The 19083-nt window shown below is 43.9% G+C and overlaps 1 protein-coding gene across 1 annotated transcript in view; it reads left to right on the forward strand.

Moving 5' to 3' along the window:
- Window positions 1-15510, forward strand: part of LOC147718214 (nicotinamide N-methyltransferase-like) — a 53273-nt gene extending 37763 nt beyond the window's left edge. The window contains exons 2-3 of the mRNA XM_086966640.1: window positions 5290-5497; window positions 14086-15510. Of these exons, the coding sequence (XP_086822766.1) occupies window positions 5290-5497; window positions 14086-14521 (644 nt within the window). The 3' untranslated portion in view covers window positions 14522-15510. The remainder of the gene's footprint in view (window positions 1-5289; window positions 5498-14085) is intronic.
- Window positions 15511-19083: the final 3573 nt, after the last annotated feature.

A 19083-nucleotide genomic window follows, 5' to 3' on the forward strand; every position in this document is an offset into this window, starting at 1 on the left:
CCCTTAACAATAGAGCTACAATGACTTAATCCACATGCACCATATCCCTGTAGCTTACAAATGAGAAAGGAACCTACCAGGTGCTCTACCACAAGCCAAAGGCAGAGAAACCCCAAGGGAAGTGCAATCCGTTTTGGTAATGCAGTGCTCTATGAAGGGGAGTGCAGTTTCAGGGAACAGTGGAAGCAACAGGAGAGACTGTGAAAAGAGGAAGGACGGTGAGACACACATGAGGGGGAGCAAACAGTAGCGGACACTGTCTGGGAGAGAGGGAGAAACAGGCCCAAGCAAGGTGCAAATGCACTGTAACAGCTGCCATCCTCAGGGCCGGTGCTAGGCATGTTATGTTATGTTATGTATGGGTTTTTGTTGAGCGCACATTTCACCTGAAGGCCTCAAAGCACTAGCCTGTCACAAGAAACAAAACGGGAGAGAAGAGGAGGAGTGACTGGGAAGGAGACAGTCTCAGAACAGTCAGATTTAGAGAGACTTACGAAACTTTCTGTGGTTGGTGTCAGTACTGAGATGAAGAGGGAGAGTGTTCCACAAGGTGGGAGCAAGACAAGAGAAAGATCTTCCACCGTTCCTGGCATTACAAATCTTGGGAAGGACGAGAAGATGTTTATTAGCATATCGGAGAGTTCTGGAGGGGGATACCTTTTCAGTTTATTAACAAGGTAGCGAGGGCCGTGACTATTGAGAGTTTTGTGAACTAGACCGTTAACCTTGAATGTTAAACAGGATGCGGGAGAACACCGCTGACCTCTCAGGCAAGGTTCGCCCTGGCATTCTGGGAAATGCCATCTCTTGTAGCTTGCTCCGATATTTTCGAGTATTTCGCCAAGGTTGCGCAGATAGTGCTGATCTCTAGACACGTGTTTCTGGTTTATTAACCGTCATCAGTAGAGAATACAGTCTTGTATTTTGGGGTTTGCTGAGTAGGCTGCCAAACATTATATCAGGTCTGGTAACTCTCACTGGCGCGCATGTGCTTCATCCACGAGCTCCTCAGCTCAATGACTTATGGGAGTACTTTAAATAGACGACAGGATGTGGGAGCACACCGCTGACCTCTCGGGCAAGGTTCGCCCCTGGCATTCTGGGAAATGCTGTCTCTTGCAGCTCGGTCCGATATTTTTGAGTATTTCGCCAAGGTTGTCGCAGATAGTGCTGATCTCTAGACACGTGTTTCTGGTTTATTAACCATCATCAGTGGAGAATACAGTCTTGTATTTTTGGGTTTGCTGAGTAAGCTGACGAGCTTTGGAGATGCACTTGTGTGTCTGTGAGTGGTACTGTCACCTGAAAGGAACTTGGCAGCATTTCCAGCAACCCCTGATGATTTCTCTTTGCTCTCTAATACTGCTGCTCTCTGCTATTGACAGGCTCAACCCAGAAACACGTGTCTAGAGATATACATCAATGTCTGCACCAATTTTGGTGAAAAACTCCAGCTACTTTTGAAGTAAGTTTGATCTGTGTACTGCATTTACCAGGATGCAAAGGGGCGAACTGTGCTGGGACTGTGAGGCAGTATGCTCCCAAACCCCTTTCTGTTTAAAAGGTTCCCCCGAGCCAGCAAGCTGGCGAGCTTTGGAGATGCACCAGTGTGCCTGTGAGCGGTACTGTGACCTGAGAGGAACTTGGCAGCATTTCCAGCAACCCCAGATGATTTTTCTTTGCTCTCTAATACTGCTGCTCTCTACTGATGATGGGCTCAACCCAGAAACACGTGTCTAGAGATATACAGCAATGTCTGCACCGACTTTGGTGAAAAACTCCAGATCATTTTGAAGTAAGTTTGAACTGTGTACTGCATTTACCAGGATGCAAAGGGGCGAACTGTGTTGGGACTGTGAGACAGTGTGCTCCCAACCCTCTTTCTAATCTTGAATGTTATACGTTTTCTGATGGGAAGTCAGTGTAGAGCTCTCAAACTGGGTGCTGAGGAAGAGCTGGGTGATAGATTTAATACTAGTATGTCAGCCGTGTTTTGAAGGACTTGGAGTTTTGTTAGGTGCTCTCTGTTGATGGAGGCCAAAATGGCTGCCATAATCCAGCTGGAGGATGATTAATCCTTGCACCCGAGGCATGTGGAATGATAGTGGGACCCATTTAAAGATCTTACGAGGGCTACTCATTAGTCCATAACTGACGCTGGCCACATGATTGACATGATCGGACATGGAGATTTGATTGTCGGTCAGCACTCCTAGGTTATGAACTGCCGACTTGGGTGAGAGACCTGTGCCTAGATTGGGAAACCACCAATCAGTTGACCACAGGGTTTGTGCTTTACCTAAAAGGATAATTTCGGTTTTAATGACATTAAGTTGCAAATGATTATTTAGCATCCAGCAGGATATGTCAGACATACACTGCCTTAACCAGAGTTTGGTGTCAGTGAGGTCTGGTCCAAGTGTAATTAGTTATGTTATGTTATGTTAAAATCAATTTATAAAGCGCTCGTACGCCCGTGGGCTTCATGGCGCTATAGGAAGTGTGAAGAATCCGAACAACATAACACTAAGCTAACAAAGGCTAATGGTAGGCTTGAGAGAACAACCAGGTTTTTAGTCCCTTACGGAAGGTGAGCAAATCCTTACTCTGCCTAATCGGTAAGGGGATGGAGTTCCAAAGTGAAGCAGAGTATCATCAGTGTACGATACTGTGTCAACACCGTGAGTTTTAATCATGTTGTCTTAGGGTGCCAAGTACATGTTGAAGAGTGTGGGGCCCTGGGGGACACCCTTGTCTATAAGTTGGCTGCTGGAGGCGAATTAGAACTTTGGAGGTTCGATCTGTCAGGTAGCTCCTGAGCCAGTTCAGTGCAGTGCCCCCAAAACCCATCTCCAGCTGACAATTCAAAAGAGTGCTGAGGGAGATGGTGTTGAAGGCAGCCAACTGGTCAAGAAGGACCAAGATGGCGGATTGTCTGGCGTCCAGAGAGAGTCTAATATTATCTACTATTTCCAGCAGGGCGGTTTCGGTGCAGCCATAGTTCGGGAGTGGTCGAGATTTTGAGGTTGAGTAAATTATTGGGGTTCTGGCTTCTGAAAGGATACTTTGTATCTGAGAAAACTAAGAGGCTCTGAGTGGGGATAGTATGAGTGATGATAGCGTGCATGTGCTTGGAATGACCAGCTCGGGGTAGGTATAGTATGTGTGTGATAGGAATGAGAGGCTCCGAATGGGTATCCTGTGTGTGTGATAGAACTGAGCAGCTCTGAGTGGGGATAAAGTGAGTGGGGATAGTGTGCCTGTGATACAACTGAGTGGCGTTGATTAGGGATAGTGTGTATGTGATAGGAATGAATGCCTGAGTGGGGATAGTATTAGTGGGTCTAGTGAGTGTATGTAAGAGGACTGAGTGGCTCTGAATGGTGATAGTCTTGATAGGAATAGCATGAGTGTGATAGGAGTGGGCGGCTCTGAGTGGGACCAGTATGAGTGGGGATAGTATACGCATGATAGCAGTGAGCTGCTTTGAGTGGGGATAGGCTGACTGTAGACTGCTGATAACATATCATTGAAGATAGTGTAAGGATCGGTTGGGCATTGCTCTCTGTGGGTGAGGCTAATGTGAGGGAGTGTAAGGTCTGCTGTGCATAAATGTGAGGAGTGTGGGGAAAAGGGTGGGTTTCATGTGAGTGGAGATGGCGTGAAAAATAATGACTCTAAGTAGAGAAGTGGTATTTTTTTGAGTAAACATAGTGTGGTGGCAAGGGGGGCGCTTGTGTACAGGGATCTCAGTAGGAATAGTGTGAGGAAAGAGGTGGTGCTGTGCCCTGACAAGGAGCAAACCCAATTAAAGAGTGTTTCTACCAATTCCCTCCAACCCTTCATCCCCTAGAAGCCACTTGATTCAGTAGGAAGTGAGCAGGTTAGCTCATATAGTTCTGGCTGAGCTGCCACGTCTTCTGCTGGCGTGACCTTTGACCTCATCTCAATCCTGCTGAAAGTGCTTATCCAAATACATTTTCTTGTAGGCACTGTCTGTAGTGAGACCTAAAAAGACATGCCCTTAGATTTGGTTTAGAACATTAGGTCTTCAAACTCTGAATTGTTATGACATGGAAGGGCATAGTTGCAACTGGTTATTGGGTTATCGAATATGCAAAAAGTGGATCCCAACTAGCTATGGAACTAGCTATGGAAAAGGTAACACTGCCTGCTGCTGGTCAGAGGGCAAGCTATGGCTAGAGGCAGGAGATAAGTGTAACCCTCATCTCCATGTGTTAGGTCCATTATGAGTTATACAAACAGAAGGGGGACACTCAGCTTGAGGGTCTGTGAACCCTATGACAGCTGAAATATCATGGGTACCTGCATCCCGTGTCTACTCCTTATACCAATCTGCTGCAAAATCTGACCTTGTGCATGTAGATATCATTGGGCTCTTGACAACATTTGGGATGATTTACTTACGTCTGTAAGACACTACTATGTTACTATTGATCTTTAACCTGGAATTACTGTTAGAGTGCAACTGCCTTGTGCTGATAACCCTATGCTGCACTTGTAAAGTTTAACGTTTATGAATACATTTAAAAACAAGAATCGGCACAACCAATCGTTTTGGCCTTTCAGATAGCTACAGTACTTCAAGTAATTGCAAGATGTCCTTATTGAGTCAGAGGCAATAGTTTGAAGTCTTTAACAAGGCATCAGCCATTCAGAACTTTACTGAATGTCCCTCTCAAGCCAGAAGCAACTGATTAACAATTCTCTTGTAAAGCTGGAATAACTCAAGTTGTTACTGGATGTCAATGTTGAGTCAGAAGCAATCGCGTCAAGGGTTCTTCCCAAAGTTGAGAGGGTGTGGCTTCATTAACAAATGTTCATATCCACTTTTGATAGTCTAATGAACTGTGCTTGTTTTCTATAGGGTTCTTAAATATGCTAATGCTGATATATGCTGATGAATCAAACTTTCAACTTTAAATAAATGTATTGTATACTATGGCACCCTTGAAAAGAGAGCTCCTTTTGTATAGGTTCTAATAATCAATGGTAAAGTCAAGTGCATAGCACAATATTTTTAACAAATCATTTTTTGAGTGGCACCATCTTTGTGTGCCAGTAAAATGCCAACTGCCTTATGCTATGGACTGTTAGTAAGAAGCTGAATGAAAATCAATAGGCGGAGAATTGGCTGCAGGCTAAAGGTTGTGTACAGTGGGGTTTGTCCACCCAAGAGAGGATGTGTGCAGATCCGGGATGCAGGCCAGGCTGTACAGCCATTGATAGCTTTGCCTTACATTGAAGTGTGAATCTCTTTCTGAGCAGGTGCTGTGGAAGGGGGCTCTCTGATACAAGTTTCGATTGCCCCCCTCATCCATTACACCATCCCAGCCTGTGAGTATTTCAATGAGATCACCTTTGCCTGCTTGAATGACAAGTGCACGGAGGAGGTGCAGAAATGGCTGAAGAATGAACCTGATGCACTGGATTATAGTCACGTGATAAAGTTGCTTTGTGAACTCCAGGGAAGCAGGTATGAATCCTACGCTGTATGAACCAGGTTGGTATTGATGGTGCTAAATATTCAGTGCAATAGGCTTGAAAATACCACAGTATATTTACGGCACTGAGTACCAGTCAAATGGTATTGGGTAATCCTTGGGTCATGTACTGCTTTCTGTATGGAGGAATGTTTAACATACGCTAGGACTGGGCAACAGCGCTTCATTTTTCAACATGTCTGATGGACCTGTGATGATTATTGCACTGGAACCTCTTGGCTGACAATCTGGATGTTTTTGTGAAATATGTTACTCAATAAGAGAGCACTCAAGTCAACTGGTGAAGAGAGTCATCCAAAGTAGTACTCCTTTCGACATGGGTGACTACTATCAGGTGTGTCACAGCTAATGTATGTTGGCATCTGATGTATGATATTGATGGGATACAGACCTAGTTATCTGCACCCCAAGTTGGAAAAGGCTGCTTACTGGCCCCTTCTACAGCTATGTAGTTTGTCATCACTGGAACCAATTTCTTCCGCTTGAATGTGCTGGAGTGTGTAAAACATTGTGTGGTGTACATGATACAGCTAGCTGTGGGCCACCAGTTTGTTTGTAGTCCTAAGATGCTTGGTTATGGTTGATTCTCTTTAAAAAATGTTAATCTCTTTAGTTAGCTGTCAGTCCTGTAAATACCTGTTTTTTCATTTCACCTCACTGATCCCTACGCAGCCAATTGAATCCAAGTTGTGATGTTTTGTGATGTGTCTGAATTACCTAATAACATGCTATACCTGTTCTCAGTGGGTGATTAGTTTTTCTGCACCTGCCACTGTTTGTGAATATGCACTGTTACTGTGAGTCAGCTGCTGAAGTCCACCTCCAGTGCATTCCATCATCACGAGGTTACTTCTTCGCTGGCACTGTGTCAATTGCTGAATTTCACTCTCAGTGGGTCCCTTCATTGCTCGCACTAAAAGCCAGCTGCTGATGTCCACCTGTAGTGGGTCTCATCTTCACTGGCACTGCACACCAGCTACTGAATGCACCTGCAGTAAATTCCGTCTTCACTATTACTCTGAGCCAGCCACTGAAGTCTACCTGCAGTAGGTTCTGTTTTCTCTGGCAATGTGAGCCCGCTGATGAATGCATCAGCAGTGAGTTCTGTCTTCACTGCCACTGTTAACCAGCTGCTGATGTCCACCTGCAGTGGCTTCTGTCTTTACTGGCACTGCACGTCAGCTGGTGGGCGGAATTTGCGTAATCGCGTTACGCAAATCTCCGCGAAACGGTAAAAATCTCCACGAACACGCAGAAATTCCGCAAACACACGGAATTGCTTGTTCACAATGCTTTTTTACTGTTCTCAATCGCTGTTTGCGTGCTCGGGGGGGGGGGAAATATCTTGCGAACACGCATTTGAGAACGCGAACAAGCAAAAAAAATTCGCGGAGACGCGGAAAGCGGAATTTTTGGGCAATTTTGCGTTCTCTACGGAACGCAAAATTACCTAAATTCCGCGAGTGGAACAGAATTTGCCACCCAGGCCTACTGAAGCCCACCTGGTGTGTATCACAACTTTGCTGGCACTGTGAGCCAGCTGCTGAAGTCAACCTGCAGTGGGTTCTGTCCTTGGTTTACGTTGCTATGACGTGTAGTCAGTTGAGGTCTAAGCTTTTACCTGATGATGCCTCTTGCCTTGGAGCTCCACATACCACCTCTGCTGGTGCATCTGTTCACATAATGGACTCAATGTAGGCAGCACCTGCTAATGTTACACACTCATTGCTTGCATTGTATTTGGGGCTCTAGACCCAGGACACACCATCATTATTTATTTTTATTTTTGTAGTTCATCACAAGATTGCTTTGTTATAATAATTATTTTAGATTTATCTGAGGTTTCCTTTTCCAATTTTAATGCTATTTTTTTATTTTCCTCAATAGGTGCTTTTTCTGCATAGTTTGCTAATCTGATCTTACATTCGTTTTCGCTATTCCTCTTTCTATTTCTATGCCAAGACCTTTTGATGGTGTAAGATTATAGAGGGCTTTCAGCCACCTCTCTTTATCCTTCAGGTTGTTGTGTGATTCACATTTTGCTTCTGTGCACTCAGCATTCTGATTGGAGCACTGGGTCAGCAACTGGATAACTTCACTGTGAGTGACGGCATTTTGCTTTCTTCCAGTGATCACATCCACTGTATGATAACTTTAGTCTTCCCTTTTTGTTTAGAGCCTGATGTGATAGCAGGACACTTCTGATGCACATTTCATCATTGTTACATCCCATCTCCTGCCAATGCTGTTGTAAAGACCTTTTGCAGTGTTTTTTTATTTTTCTGACTGCTGCTATTTGACAACACATCACATTGTGTCTATTTGAATCTGTTATTACGTTTTTTTCTGTGCTATCCTCTTCCATGATCATGACGGCTCCCGGCCGTCATGAGTCACGGTGGGCGTGTGCTCATGACAGCCGAGAGCCGTCTTGATCACGCCCGCTATCAGAATGTCAAGCACTGGGTGGAATTTATGCCACAGTGAAGAGGTTAAGTTAACTTCTTTGTACTTCTTTGTTTGTTTGTTTGTTTCTTTCTTTTTTCCTTTCTTTCTTCATCTTTTCTTTCTTGCTTCCTTCTTCTTTCCCTTCTCTCTTTCTCTCTTTCCTTTCTTTGTATGTTTGTTTCTTTGTTTCCTTCCTTTTTTTCCTCTATTTCTTCCTACCTCCCTCCTTTCCTTGTTTCCTTTCTCCCTCCTGTCTTTCTTCCTTTCTTTCTTCTTTCATTCCCTTTTCTTCTTTTTTCTTTTGTTCCTTATTTCTTTCTTTATCTTGTTCTCCTCCCGCCTTACCATGTTTCTTCTTTCTTTCTCTCTTTCTTTCTTTCTTTCTTTCTTTCCTTCTTTCTTTCTTTCTCTCTTTCTTTCGTTCTTTCTTTCTTTCTTTCTTTCTTTCTTTCTTTCTTTCTTTCTTTCTTTCTTTCTTTCCTTCTTTCTTTCTTCCTTTCTTTCTTTCTTTCTTTCTTTCTTTCTTTCTTTCTTTCTTTCTTTCTTTCTTTCTTTCTTTCTTTCTTTCTTTCCTTCTTTCTTTCTTTCCTTCTTTCTTTCTTTCTTTCTTTCTTTCTTTCTTTCTTTCTTTCTTTCTTTCCTTCTTTCTTTCTTCCTTTCTTTCTTTCTTTCTTTCTTTCTTTCTTTCTTTCTTTCTTTCTTTCTTTCTTTCTTTCTTTCTTTCTTTCTTTCTTTCTTTCTTTCCTTCTTTCTTTCTTTCCTCCTTTCTTCTTTCTTTCTTTCTTTCTTTCTTTCTTCCTTTCTTTCTTTCTTTCTTTTTCTCTTCTTTCTTTCTTTCTTTCTTTCTTTCTTTCTTTCTTTCTTTCTTTCTTTCCTTCTTTCTTTCTTTCTTTCTTTCTTTCTTTCTTTCTTTCTTTCTTTCTTTCTTTCTTTCTTTCCTTCTTTCTTTCTTTCTTTCGTTCTTTCTTTCTTTCTTTCTTTCTTTCTTTCTTTCTTTCTTTCTTTCTTTCTTTCTTCCTTTCTTCCTTTCTTTCTTTCTTCCTTTCTTTTTAGGTTACTAGTTACTTATAGGGGTTTCAGCCAGGCTTCGTCCATTAGTCTGTGGTTGGTGTCATTCACATTTTTCTTCCACTCACTCCAGTATGCATTGAGTGGTAATGTATCGACCCACTTCAGCCCATCGGCTGACTTCACTAAGGGTTAAGGAATGACGCCCTTTCACCAGGGACACACCCTCACACAAAAATAGTTCCATTTAGTGCCAGGGAGAAGTATGGTAATGTGTGTTTATTTTTAGACCCAAAAACGACAATAGAACAAAGTAAGAATTGCCAGAAGACTAGAAGAGAACCCCGGGCCAAATAGCTTTGACAATGCATGTTTTTTTAGGTGACTTCCGTCAGAAGAGGAATGCTCTTTTCAATAAAGTTACTTACCTCAGCATTACATTTAATGCTGTTGTAAGCACTCAGCTGGAATGGCGGTAGCACAGTATTTACCAGTCCTTCTATGCCTATTCAGATGCCGGCTAGGTGTTTCCCAACCAATGTGAGCAGTGCCTAGATGATGCCACGTGCAGTTACAAATTAACAATGAACAGAGACAACCCTTGATAATGCACAGTGATTCAGTGTACTGGTACTCTCTAAGGATGCAGAGAGGAAGAGTGCCCATACACTCTGATAATGCACAGTGATGCATGTTGTTACTACTGCTGCTTCAGCTACGCATAGCCCACATTTGACAGTTCCTGCAGGATCCTTCTTCTGATTTCAGAAACTAAGGTTACAACTTGGCATCTAGAGAAGTGTGAGATATTTAAAGTGTACAGCAGATGCCTCTTGAAACATTTTGTAACTCCTTGGGGCATATTTACATGAAAGTGGTGCAGTACTACAAGTAATTGTGCTACACTGAGCTGCGTCATTTCAAAATACAGGGGTGCACTATATTAGAAAGCATATTGCACATCCCTGTGCTCGTCTCTCTTTTGGCACTACACAAGCTGACTAGCGCCAGCGCACCATGGAGCAAGGACACGTTCTGCAGAAAAACAATCATTAATGGCATTTTAATCCTTCCATATGCTGCAGAATGCCTCACAGATAGAACAAGCAAAAAATGAGGAGAAATAAAAGTATTTCTCCTTGTTCCTCCACATTAACGCCTCCTAGTGAAAGGCGTTAGTTTTTGGCGCTGCCTTGGATTTAAAGACCTTTGTAATTCTGGAGCTGGATCAAAACCCCATGGGTGTTGCTGGGAATGCCCACAGCAACACCCATTGCACACTATTTTGCCACTGGGTTTTGCTAGTAGCCCAGAGCAGTGGGCTGGCTCGCTGACGCTGTGAGAGCATCTCTACAGATTCCCTGCACTGTGCCCCGCTGATTGCGAGCGGTCGACGCTTTCACGAAACGCTTTGTTTTTAACCCGTATTTTAATTGTAAACCTTCTGTTATGCAGGCAACTAATCCTTACACTTACTTTTAGAGGTGAGCTGCTGGCTTGGGGCTGTTTGTAACCGCGGGTTCCCAGCGGTAGCGGGCGCCATCTTTGCTTGGGCTTGTTTCACTGGAGTGTAGCCCTGACACTCCACCCTCGTTCCGCCCCTATTTAAACGGCCTCCATGTGTCAGCGCAGCGGACGCGATGAAGGCGCGCCGGAGTTGCGCCTGAGTTAAGCCCGTCTGCGCCCGTCCGCGGCAGGCTGGGGCACGGGGCATGTCACTCTGCCTCTCCCCTTACTTATACTCGCTCTTCCCTTATATCTGTTCACGACCCTGCCCTTCCCCCTCCCCAATCCTCTTCTAGGCTGGCACTATTCGGCCTGTTTACGGCCAGAAAATCCTTTCCCGAGATCACCTCTGTACTGCCTCTTACCAGTCCACCTGCCCTGGGTCTTAAGGCCTGTACCCCCTCACTAGCACGCTCCCCTAACCCTCCTTTGTCCGTGATGTATCTCAACACCCGGTCTCTGGTCCGCCATCAGTCAGAAATATTTTACCATTTGGGCTCGGAACAGCCCGACGTTTTGTTTCTGACCGAGACCTGGCTCACAGACGACTCATCCCCTGATATCCTGGCAGCCATTCCTCCAGGTTATTATATATTGCAAGTTAACCGCCCCTCTGCTAAAGCCGGCGGAGGGGTTGCAGCCATTATTAGACACCCCATCCGGTTCTCCCCAGTGCCCTCCCTCAGTATTCCTTCGACCGACTGTCTCGTACTTAGACTGGAGCAGCCTGGGTCCTCGCTTATCTGCGTGCTGATGTACTGCCCCCCTCAACCCATGCCTAATTTTTCCATTCAGTTTGGCGACCTTATCTCCCAGCTCACCATCAATATTTCCAACGTGTTGGTCCTGGGCGATTTCAATTACTGGCCGTCAGATATCCATGAAACCTCTGATTCACGGGCCGTCTCAGATCTTATGCTGGGCCTCAACTGTACCCAACACATACACACACCAACGCATGTCAAAGGCCACATTCTAGATCAAGTTTGGACCACTTCCCTTGACATCTCTGCTCCCCTTATTCTCCCCTGTCTCTGGTCAGATCACTCCCTCATTACTTTTACTTTAGCTATGTCTCCTCCTATTATCGTTGCCCGACAATCCAATTTCCTGGCACGTAATTGGAACAAAGCTGATTTTAATAAATTTACTGCCCTTCTGAGTTCATCGTCCCCACTCACCATTGGATCCACCACCTCCACTGATCTTCAGTCCGAAGCCCTCACACACTGGCTTACCTCTGCTGCCGATTCTGTGGCACCTCTAAAACCTGTCAAGACGAGGCGCAGTCATGACGCCCAAAGGTGGTTTACTGCTGAGCTCAGTGCACAAAAACTTGGTCTCCGCCAGGTAGAAAGGCGCTGGCGCTGGGGTTACTCCCCTGAATCAAAAGAGATTTTCTCTTCTCGGTTGAGGGAGTATAAGGAAGCAATCACTTTGGCCAAATCATGTTACTTCTTCAATAAAATTCTGAACTCGTCTAATAAGTCCAAAGATATTTTTTCCATTGTGGAAGAATTATCTAACCCGGCAAGAATCACTCTAGCCCCCCTCCCTTCCCAGTCTTTGTGCGACTCCCTGAACCAATTTTTTGTGGACAAAATCATTAAGATCAAAACCAGCATTTCCACTTTAGCTCCACTTGTTCCCACATCTTTCAGTGTCCCCGGTCTCTCCCACACTCATACCCTTACCCATATTCCCCTTATTTCAAAGGACAACTTTTTATCACTTCTACAGAAAGTTTCCTCTGGTTCTCCCAGCGATTGTTGCCCCCCCTCGGCCCTTCGGGAAGCTTTCACTTCCTGTCCAGAACCTCCCCTTGCTCTTTTGAACAACTCTTTGACTATTGGGGAGGTCCCTGGATCCTTCAAACAGGCCGAGTTGGTTGCTATTCTGAAAAAACCATTGGCAGACCCTTCCATCATGAGCAACTACCGCCCAATTTCCCTTCTTCCTTTTCTCAGTAAAGTTTCAGAGTCGCACGTTACTCATACACTTAGCTCTTTTGTGGAAGACTCAAGTGTTTTTGACCCCCAGCAGGCCGGGTTCAGACCTGCGCACTCCACAGAAGCAGTCATTCTTTCTGTGATGGAGGTATTGCGCAGGGGGGCTGATGCTAACATCTGCCAGGCTTTGGTCCTCCTGGATCTGTCGGCCACCTTTGACACGGTCGACCATGACATCTTGGTCGACCGTGTCGGGGAGGCTGGCATCCAGGGCACCGCCCTGGACTGGGTCCGCTCTTTTTTGACCCAACGCCATCAAGCAGTCAGGCTGTCCCAGTTCTCTGCTACTCAGGTCAAACTGACCTGCGGTGTCCCTCAGGGTTCTTCCTTATCCCCTCTTCTTTTTAATTTGTATCTATCCCCACTTATTCGTGCCCTTCGTCAGTTTAATGTCACCGCGTTCAATTACGCGGATGGCATACAATTAGTTTTTACCATTGACTCCTCTGCTGAATCCATTTCCACTTTCCAAAACACCCTTTGCTTTATTAGCAATTGGATGAGCTCAAATCACCTGAAGCTCAACCCCGACAAGACGGAGCTGGTTCTTGTCGGGGGACCCTCCAATCCTTGGGATTCTTCCTTTTGGCCTGCTAGCCTTGGCAGCCTTCCTTGCCCTGCCAACTGTGCCAAAAGCCTGGGAGTCGTTATTAGTAGTGACCTTTCTATGACGCCCCAGATAAGCGCGGTAGTCTCCTCAAGCCATTTCCAGCTCAGGAAAATACGCAAAATCTCCCGCCTACTTACATCTGAGGCCCTCATCTTGGCCCTGCTTGCACTAGTCATGTCTAGGCTTGACTATGCCAATGCACTATATGTAGGCATTCCTGCTTACCAACTCAGGAGGCTTCAGTTGATCCAGAACCAGGCCGCCCGCCTGATCCATTTTCAACCTAGAGATCAACATGTCCGCCCTCTTTTAAAAAGTCTCCATTGGCTTCTGGTAGCTGCCCGCTGCAAATTTAAGCTTGGCTGTATCATCTCCAAATCCCTTGCTGGTCATGGTCCCCTCTTCATTTCTTCCCTCCTCCACCCGTATGTTCCTTCTCGTACTCTCCGGTCATCCCAATCAGCCTTGTTATCAGTCCCCAGATACAAGAGGAAGAAACACGGTGGCCTCAAGTTTTCTTTTTTGGCCCCTACCTTCTGGAACTCCCTCCCCCTCCCTCTTAGGTTGTCCTCTCCCTACCCCAAGTTCAGATCCTCCCTCAAAACTTTTCTTTTCACTGAATCCTATAAATAACTGCTTCTTCTGTCTCCTCATCTGCTCTCTCCATTATAGCGCCAAGAAACCTAACGGTGTTAGGTGCGCTCAAAAAATTTATTTAACATAACATAACAAGAAAACTGCATTGCAGAGGGCCATATCTGCAAGGCAGTGTTAAGCCATGCAAAGTCGATTAGCACAGCAGTGTAAATATGGCGTAGCATAGAGCACCACCGGAGTGTTGGAAAAAGTGACTCTTCAGTGGCACTAGGGGCTTGTAAATATGCCCCCTTGTTAGTACTGAATAACAATCATGATCTTACAAAATAGATGTTTGTAAATAATTAAATACTTGTTGATCATGTTATCTGTTTGTTTTTAGTGAAACATGGATTGAGAAGCAGAATATGGTACAGCGAAAAATCAAACACATTTGCAAATGTGATATCGACAGAAGTGACCCATTGTTTTCAACTGTCCTGCCCCAGGCTGACTGTCTGCTCCTGGTGCAATCTGTGGATTTCTTAGCCAAAGATAAGGAGACCTTCTACGATGGTTTGAAAAATCTGTCATCACTGTTGAAATGTGGAGGACACCTAATAATGATCGCACCCCTTGAGACAACGTTTTTCATGATGGGTGATGTGAAGTTCCCTCATTTCTCCTTCAATGAGGAGTTTCTGAGGAACGCCCTCACGGATGCTGATTACGTCATAGAGGAGCATCACATGTATAATCGGAAAGCGCAATGTTTGTATGATCTCATGGATTACACTGCTGTTATCATTTTCAAAGCACGCAAAGAAAGAGATATTTAGTCTTCAGGTAGAAGAAGTGTGAATCGGAGAGAATGCTGATGTAGAGATCAACTGTTACCTGCATCAAATTTCTTCAGTTGCTTTTTTCAATTTTCTTTAAAGCTGTTATACAATACTGGCAAAGGCTAAAAATGTTCTGTAAGCTGGACACACAATGTTAAGTTACTATAAAGTATACAAACAGCACTCAGGTGTCTGGACATACATCCACTCGATAACCCCTGATGTGCTTCTATCTCGTGCTCCACATTCTTTCCTAAAACCCTCTTCACAAGTTGTGGTATCTTAGAAAGTATCAAAGAAAAGATCTGACTTCTCGCTCAATCACCAGAGAGCTGTGAGCACAGGTTACCCGTTTTATGGGCCAAACGCATCAGTTGGCCCTATAGATGGTGCTCACACAGTCTGTACAGGAAATTATGCTTTCCTTCTTATTAAAACTGATAGAGTGAACATTGCATAGTTGAAAATGTGTGTCTGTGGTCAAGCGTTCTTGGCACAGTGGCCCGGTGTGGGCCTGCTTTGTGACGGCTATCTACCATGAACTTTACTGAGTGAATCAAATTCCTCCATTAGTGTTTGTAATTTGGCTCTCTCCCGAGTATTTTCTGAAATCATTGCGTCAGATAGTGCAATTTAAATTCCAGTTGTCATGTAAATTTGGTAAAATGTCGTAGGTTGTTAAGGTGGACTCGTGAAAGAGCCCAACCCTTCCATGCGTAATCCTGGCAGGGATGTATGGGGTTCTCCCACCGCAGAAGCGCTTGAGAAACTGGTTTGAAATATGCCTTTGTTCCATAAAAGTGGCCTCATAAAAGATACAGGATGTTTAAAAAAAATACAGCTTCTCATGGCTTATCCTTTTTTATTGTCTCTTTTGTCAATTCTACATTTTATTTCCTTTCATTTTTTTTTAAGTATGACGCTAGCCAAGACTTTTTGACTTTATAAAAATTATGTGCATAATAAACTTACTTAAAGGGGTATTTAGAATTTTTTTTTCATCCATTGGTCTGTTGTTGTGTCATTCACGAACAGCATTCAGCCCACTTCAGCGACTACTTAACTTCACTTTGAGTGAATGCATTTAGGTCTTTCACAGTGTGCACATCCACACACAAGGTAGTTCCCTTCAGTGCAAGTGTGTTTGTTGTTACTTTATTATTATCAGTGCTGCCTTTGTTTGTAGAACCTGTTGTGATAGCAGGATGTTTTCTATTAGATGAGTAGCACAGGCCACATTCCAGCCTTTTCCATTCCTGTTTACTGCCAAATTCCTTTTGAAGTACCCTTTGTTCTTTTGACTGCTACAAAACACAAGCTTCCATATTATACATGTGAATTCATAATTCTCTTTCATTCTTTCTTATTTTTTTTCTTTCTATCTTCCTATCTTGCATTCTTTCTTTCCTTCTTTCTTGCTGTCTTTCTCGATTTTTTCTTTTCTCCTGCTGTGTTGATTTAAGCACTTATTTCCAGCTTTCTTTCTTTCTTTCCTTCTTTCTTTTCTTCTTTCCCTAAAAATGCAATGTTACTATTCTACTTAAAGTGCTCCTCTACCAAAAAAGCTGTATAAGAGACTTCTCTTTTATCGGTTTCTCTAAACCCCACCGATCCCCACAGTTCGTTAAAGTTCAGCTTAAGTGGAAAATATATAGACCCAGCCTGACCATTTAAAAGGTGGGCGAGCCAAACAGCAGAAGAGATGCCAAAACAAGTAGTAACTCACATTACAAGTCCTTCTCAATGGAAAAAGTGTATTACACCCTAAAGAACAGTCTCAACAGCCTCTGTACCCTCACTGCCTAATCTCCCAGAAAACGAGATGAGACTGTTTTAATTTACATCATGATGAGACAGTCTTAAAGTAACAATGTGAAAAATTGTTAAGTGCTGCCTTTAAATGTTGCTATTAACATCTTGTGTGCTTAAAGAGTGTGATCAATAAAGTTAAATTGTAAACCTGAACTACCAGTACCACAATGCCTCATAATGAGCAGCAGTGGATACTGAGTATATAAAGTGGAAACAAACAAAGGACTTTGTAAACTACAGTGGCCAAGAACGTGAAGTTTGGAATGTGTAGGAGGAGGAGAGCTTTGTCCAAATAAAGAGCTGAATTGACCGAGGTGTGTGCCACGTATTGATAGTTGGTTTAAATATATATGCCACGGTCTATTTGAAGATTGAGTGGGTGTATGAGTGTCTGTATGGATGATTTAGTGGGTGTGTGAGTGACTATATAAGTGAGTGATTAAACATGTGAATGTATGAGTGAGTGGCTAATCTGTTTGAATGTCTGTATCAGCCTGTTAGATGGTGTGTAAGTGGCTGCATGGGTTGGCAAGTAGGTACATGAGTGTCTATATGGATTATTGATTAGTTGTCTGAGTACCTGTATGGTTGCCTGAGTGTCTGTGTGGGTTAGTGATGGTGTATGTGAATCCCAGCATGGATATATGAGTGGGTGAATCCCTGGGTGTATGGATTCTTGAGTGCATCTGTGAGGGACTGTATGGGTGAGTGAGTGTGTGTATGGCTGTGTCAGAGAGGGAAAGAATGTCTCAGTGGTATATTGGTGAGCAATTGATTATGTGAAAGGCAGTATATGTTAGTGTTGATGTACATAAGTATCTGCATGTGTGAGTGAGAGATTGTGAGAGCGGCTATATGGGTGAGTGTGTGCTTTTGTCAGCGACTGTAAGGAGAGAAAGTATTTGTTAGTATAGGTATGTGCAGTGAGTGTGTGTGTTTCTGTATGGTTGAGTAAGTGGCTGTATGATTGAGTGTTTGGGTGATTGAGTAGTTGTGTGAATAGCTCTATGGGTGACTGACGGTGTATGAGTGGCTATACGGTTGTATGAGTGGATATATCAGAGGCTGTATTGGAGAGTGACTGGCTGTATGAGTGCCTGTATGGGTGACTGGATATGTATGTAGACCTATGAATCGGTGGGTGGGTATGTGCGTACTGGTATAGGTGTGTCAATGGTTTCAAGAATGGTATTCTGAAAATTGGAGTGGGTGTATGAAAAGTTATATTGGGATGTGAGTAGGTGCATCAGAGATTATGTGGATGATGTCATCAGTGATGCCTTTTGAGATGTCATCAGTGAAGCCATGAGTGATGTCACTGCCCATGTCATGAGTGATGTAATATGTGATGTCATTAGCAGTGCATTGCTCGGGCGCAAGTTACAGTTAGGCCAGCTAACTATAATGGCTGAATTTCTCTGGTTTTGTACAAGTGAAATGTGAGCCTAACTATAACATTCCTGTGATGTTTTTTTCAGTGAATGTCTAAGGTTTTTTAAAAGCTAATTACTAAGTATAATGTCACCGAAACCTTCGTTTTTTTTCAGTGAATTTCTAAGGTTTTATAAATGCTAATTGCTAACTATAAAATTCTCAAAACCAGTTTTTTGTGCACATATATACTCATCAACAAAAAATAAATATATATCTTTATGTTTTATGTAATTTATTTAAAATATGCAGTCAATTTTTTTTTAAATAAAGAAATGGGCTTGAAGATACTACCTTGCCATGATATAGGGGAATGATTGGATTAGTGCATGGGTAGTGGCTGAGTTATTGGATGAGTGCATAGTATGTGCCTGGGTAACTGGATAAGTATGTGGGTAGTACCTGAGAGAATGCAGAAGTATATGCATAGTGCCTGAGTGAATGGTTGAGTGAAAGGATTATACGTGAGTAAGGGTGGGTGTAGTATGCGTAGTCACGCTACGCGAAGCTATGAGAAGACGTTCTCGCACTACGCGAGCTTCGCAAACGTGCTTAGTAGCTTTCTGGACCCGTTCGCGAGCTGTTTTTCTTGCTCGGGAGTGCGTTGTGCGTGTTAGGGGCTCTGTCTACGTGTTCGGGGGACTGTAGCGTGCGATCTTACCCATGTGATGGGCTATGGGTGCGGCCATCTTGTTTTTTCAATTGTCCCGCCCGCTCGCATCCCCTATTTCCTCTTCCGGGTCGCGTATAACTTGTTCACGCCGACAAAGTGCGTGTTTGCGTGAATTCGCGCGCAAACTTACCCATGTGGTCGCGATGGGTGTGGCCATCTTGTTTTTCACACTCTATGCTATGGCTCTGGGCCTAGTTTTCTATCCACCTTTTATCTTTGCAATCTTTACCTATTTTCACAGTTTTTCTATCTCATTTTACTTATCATCTATCTCTCTCTGTCCCTAAGTTTATATTTTGCATTTTATTTCTACTTTTCAACCTCTTTTTTTAACTTTTCTACTGTTTTATTTTACTTCTTTATTTAAGCTCATACTTCTTCCCCCTAACTAGTTTTTTCCTTTTTTTCTAACTTTTCTTTTCCACCTCTACCTCCACCCCAGAACCATGGCAAAGGGGAGCAGCAGAACCGGCTCGAAGGGCAAGGCGCCTGCGCCCAAGAGCCGGCTGCCTTGCGGCAGAATGCGACCTTCAGGGGTGAAGGGCCGGAATCTTTTCGGGGAGGCGGAGGTGGCTGCCCTTGTTTTTTTTATCCAGCGCCACCTCCCCTTGACCTTGGCAGCAGGCGTCAGGCCATGCTCTGG

Source organism: Lissotriton vulgaris, chromosome 4_1, assembly GCF_964263255.1.
Source record: "Lissotriton vulgaris chromosome 4_1, aLisVul1.2, whole genome shotgun sequence".
Classification (NCBI taxonomy): domain Eukaryota; kingdom Metazoa; phylum Chordata; class Amphibia; order Caudata; family Salamandridae; genus Lissotriton; species Lissotriton vulgaris.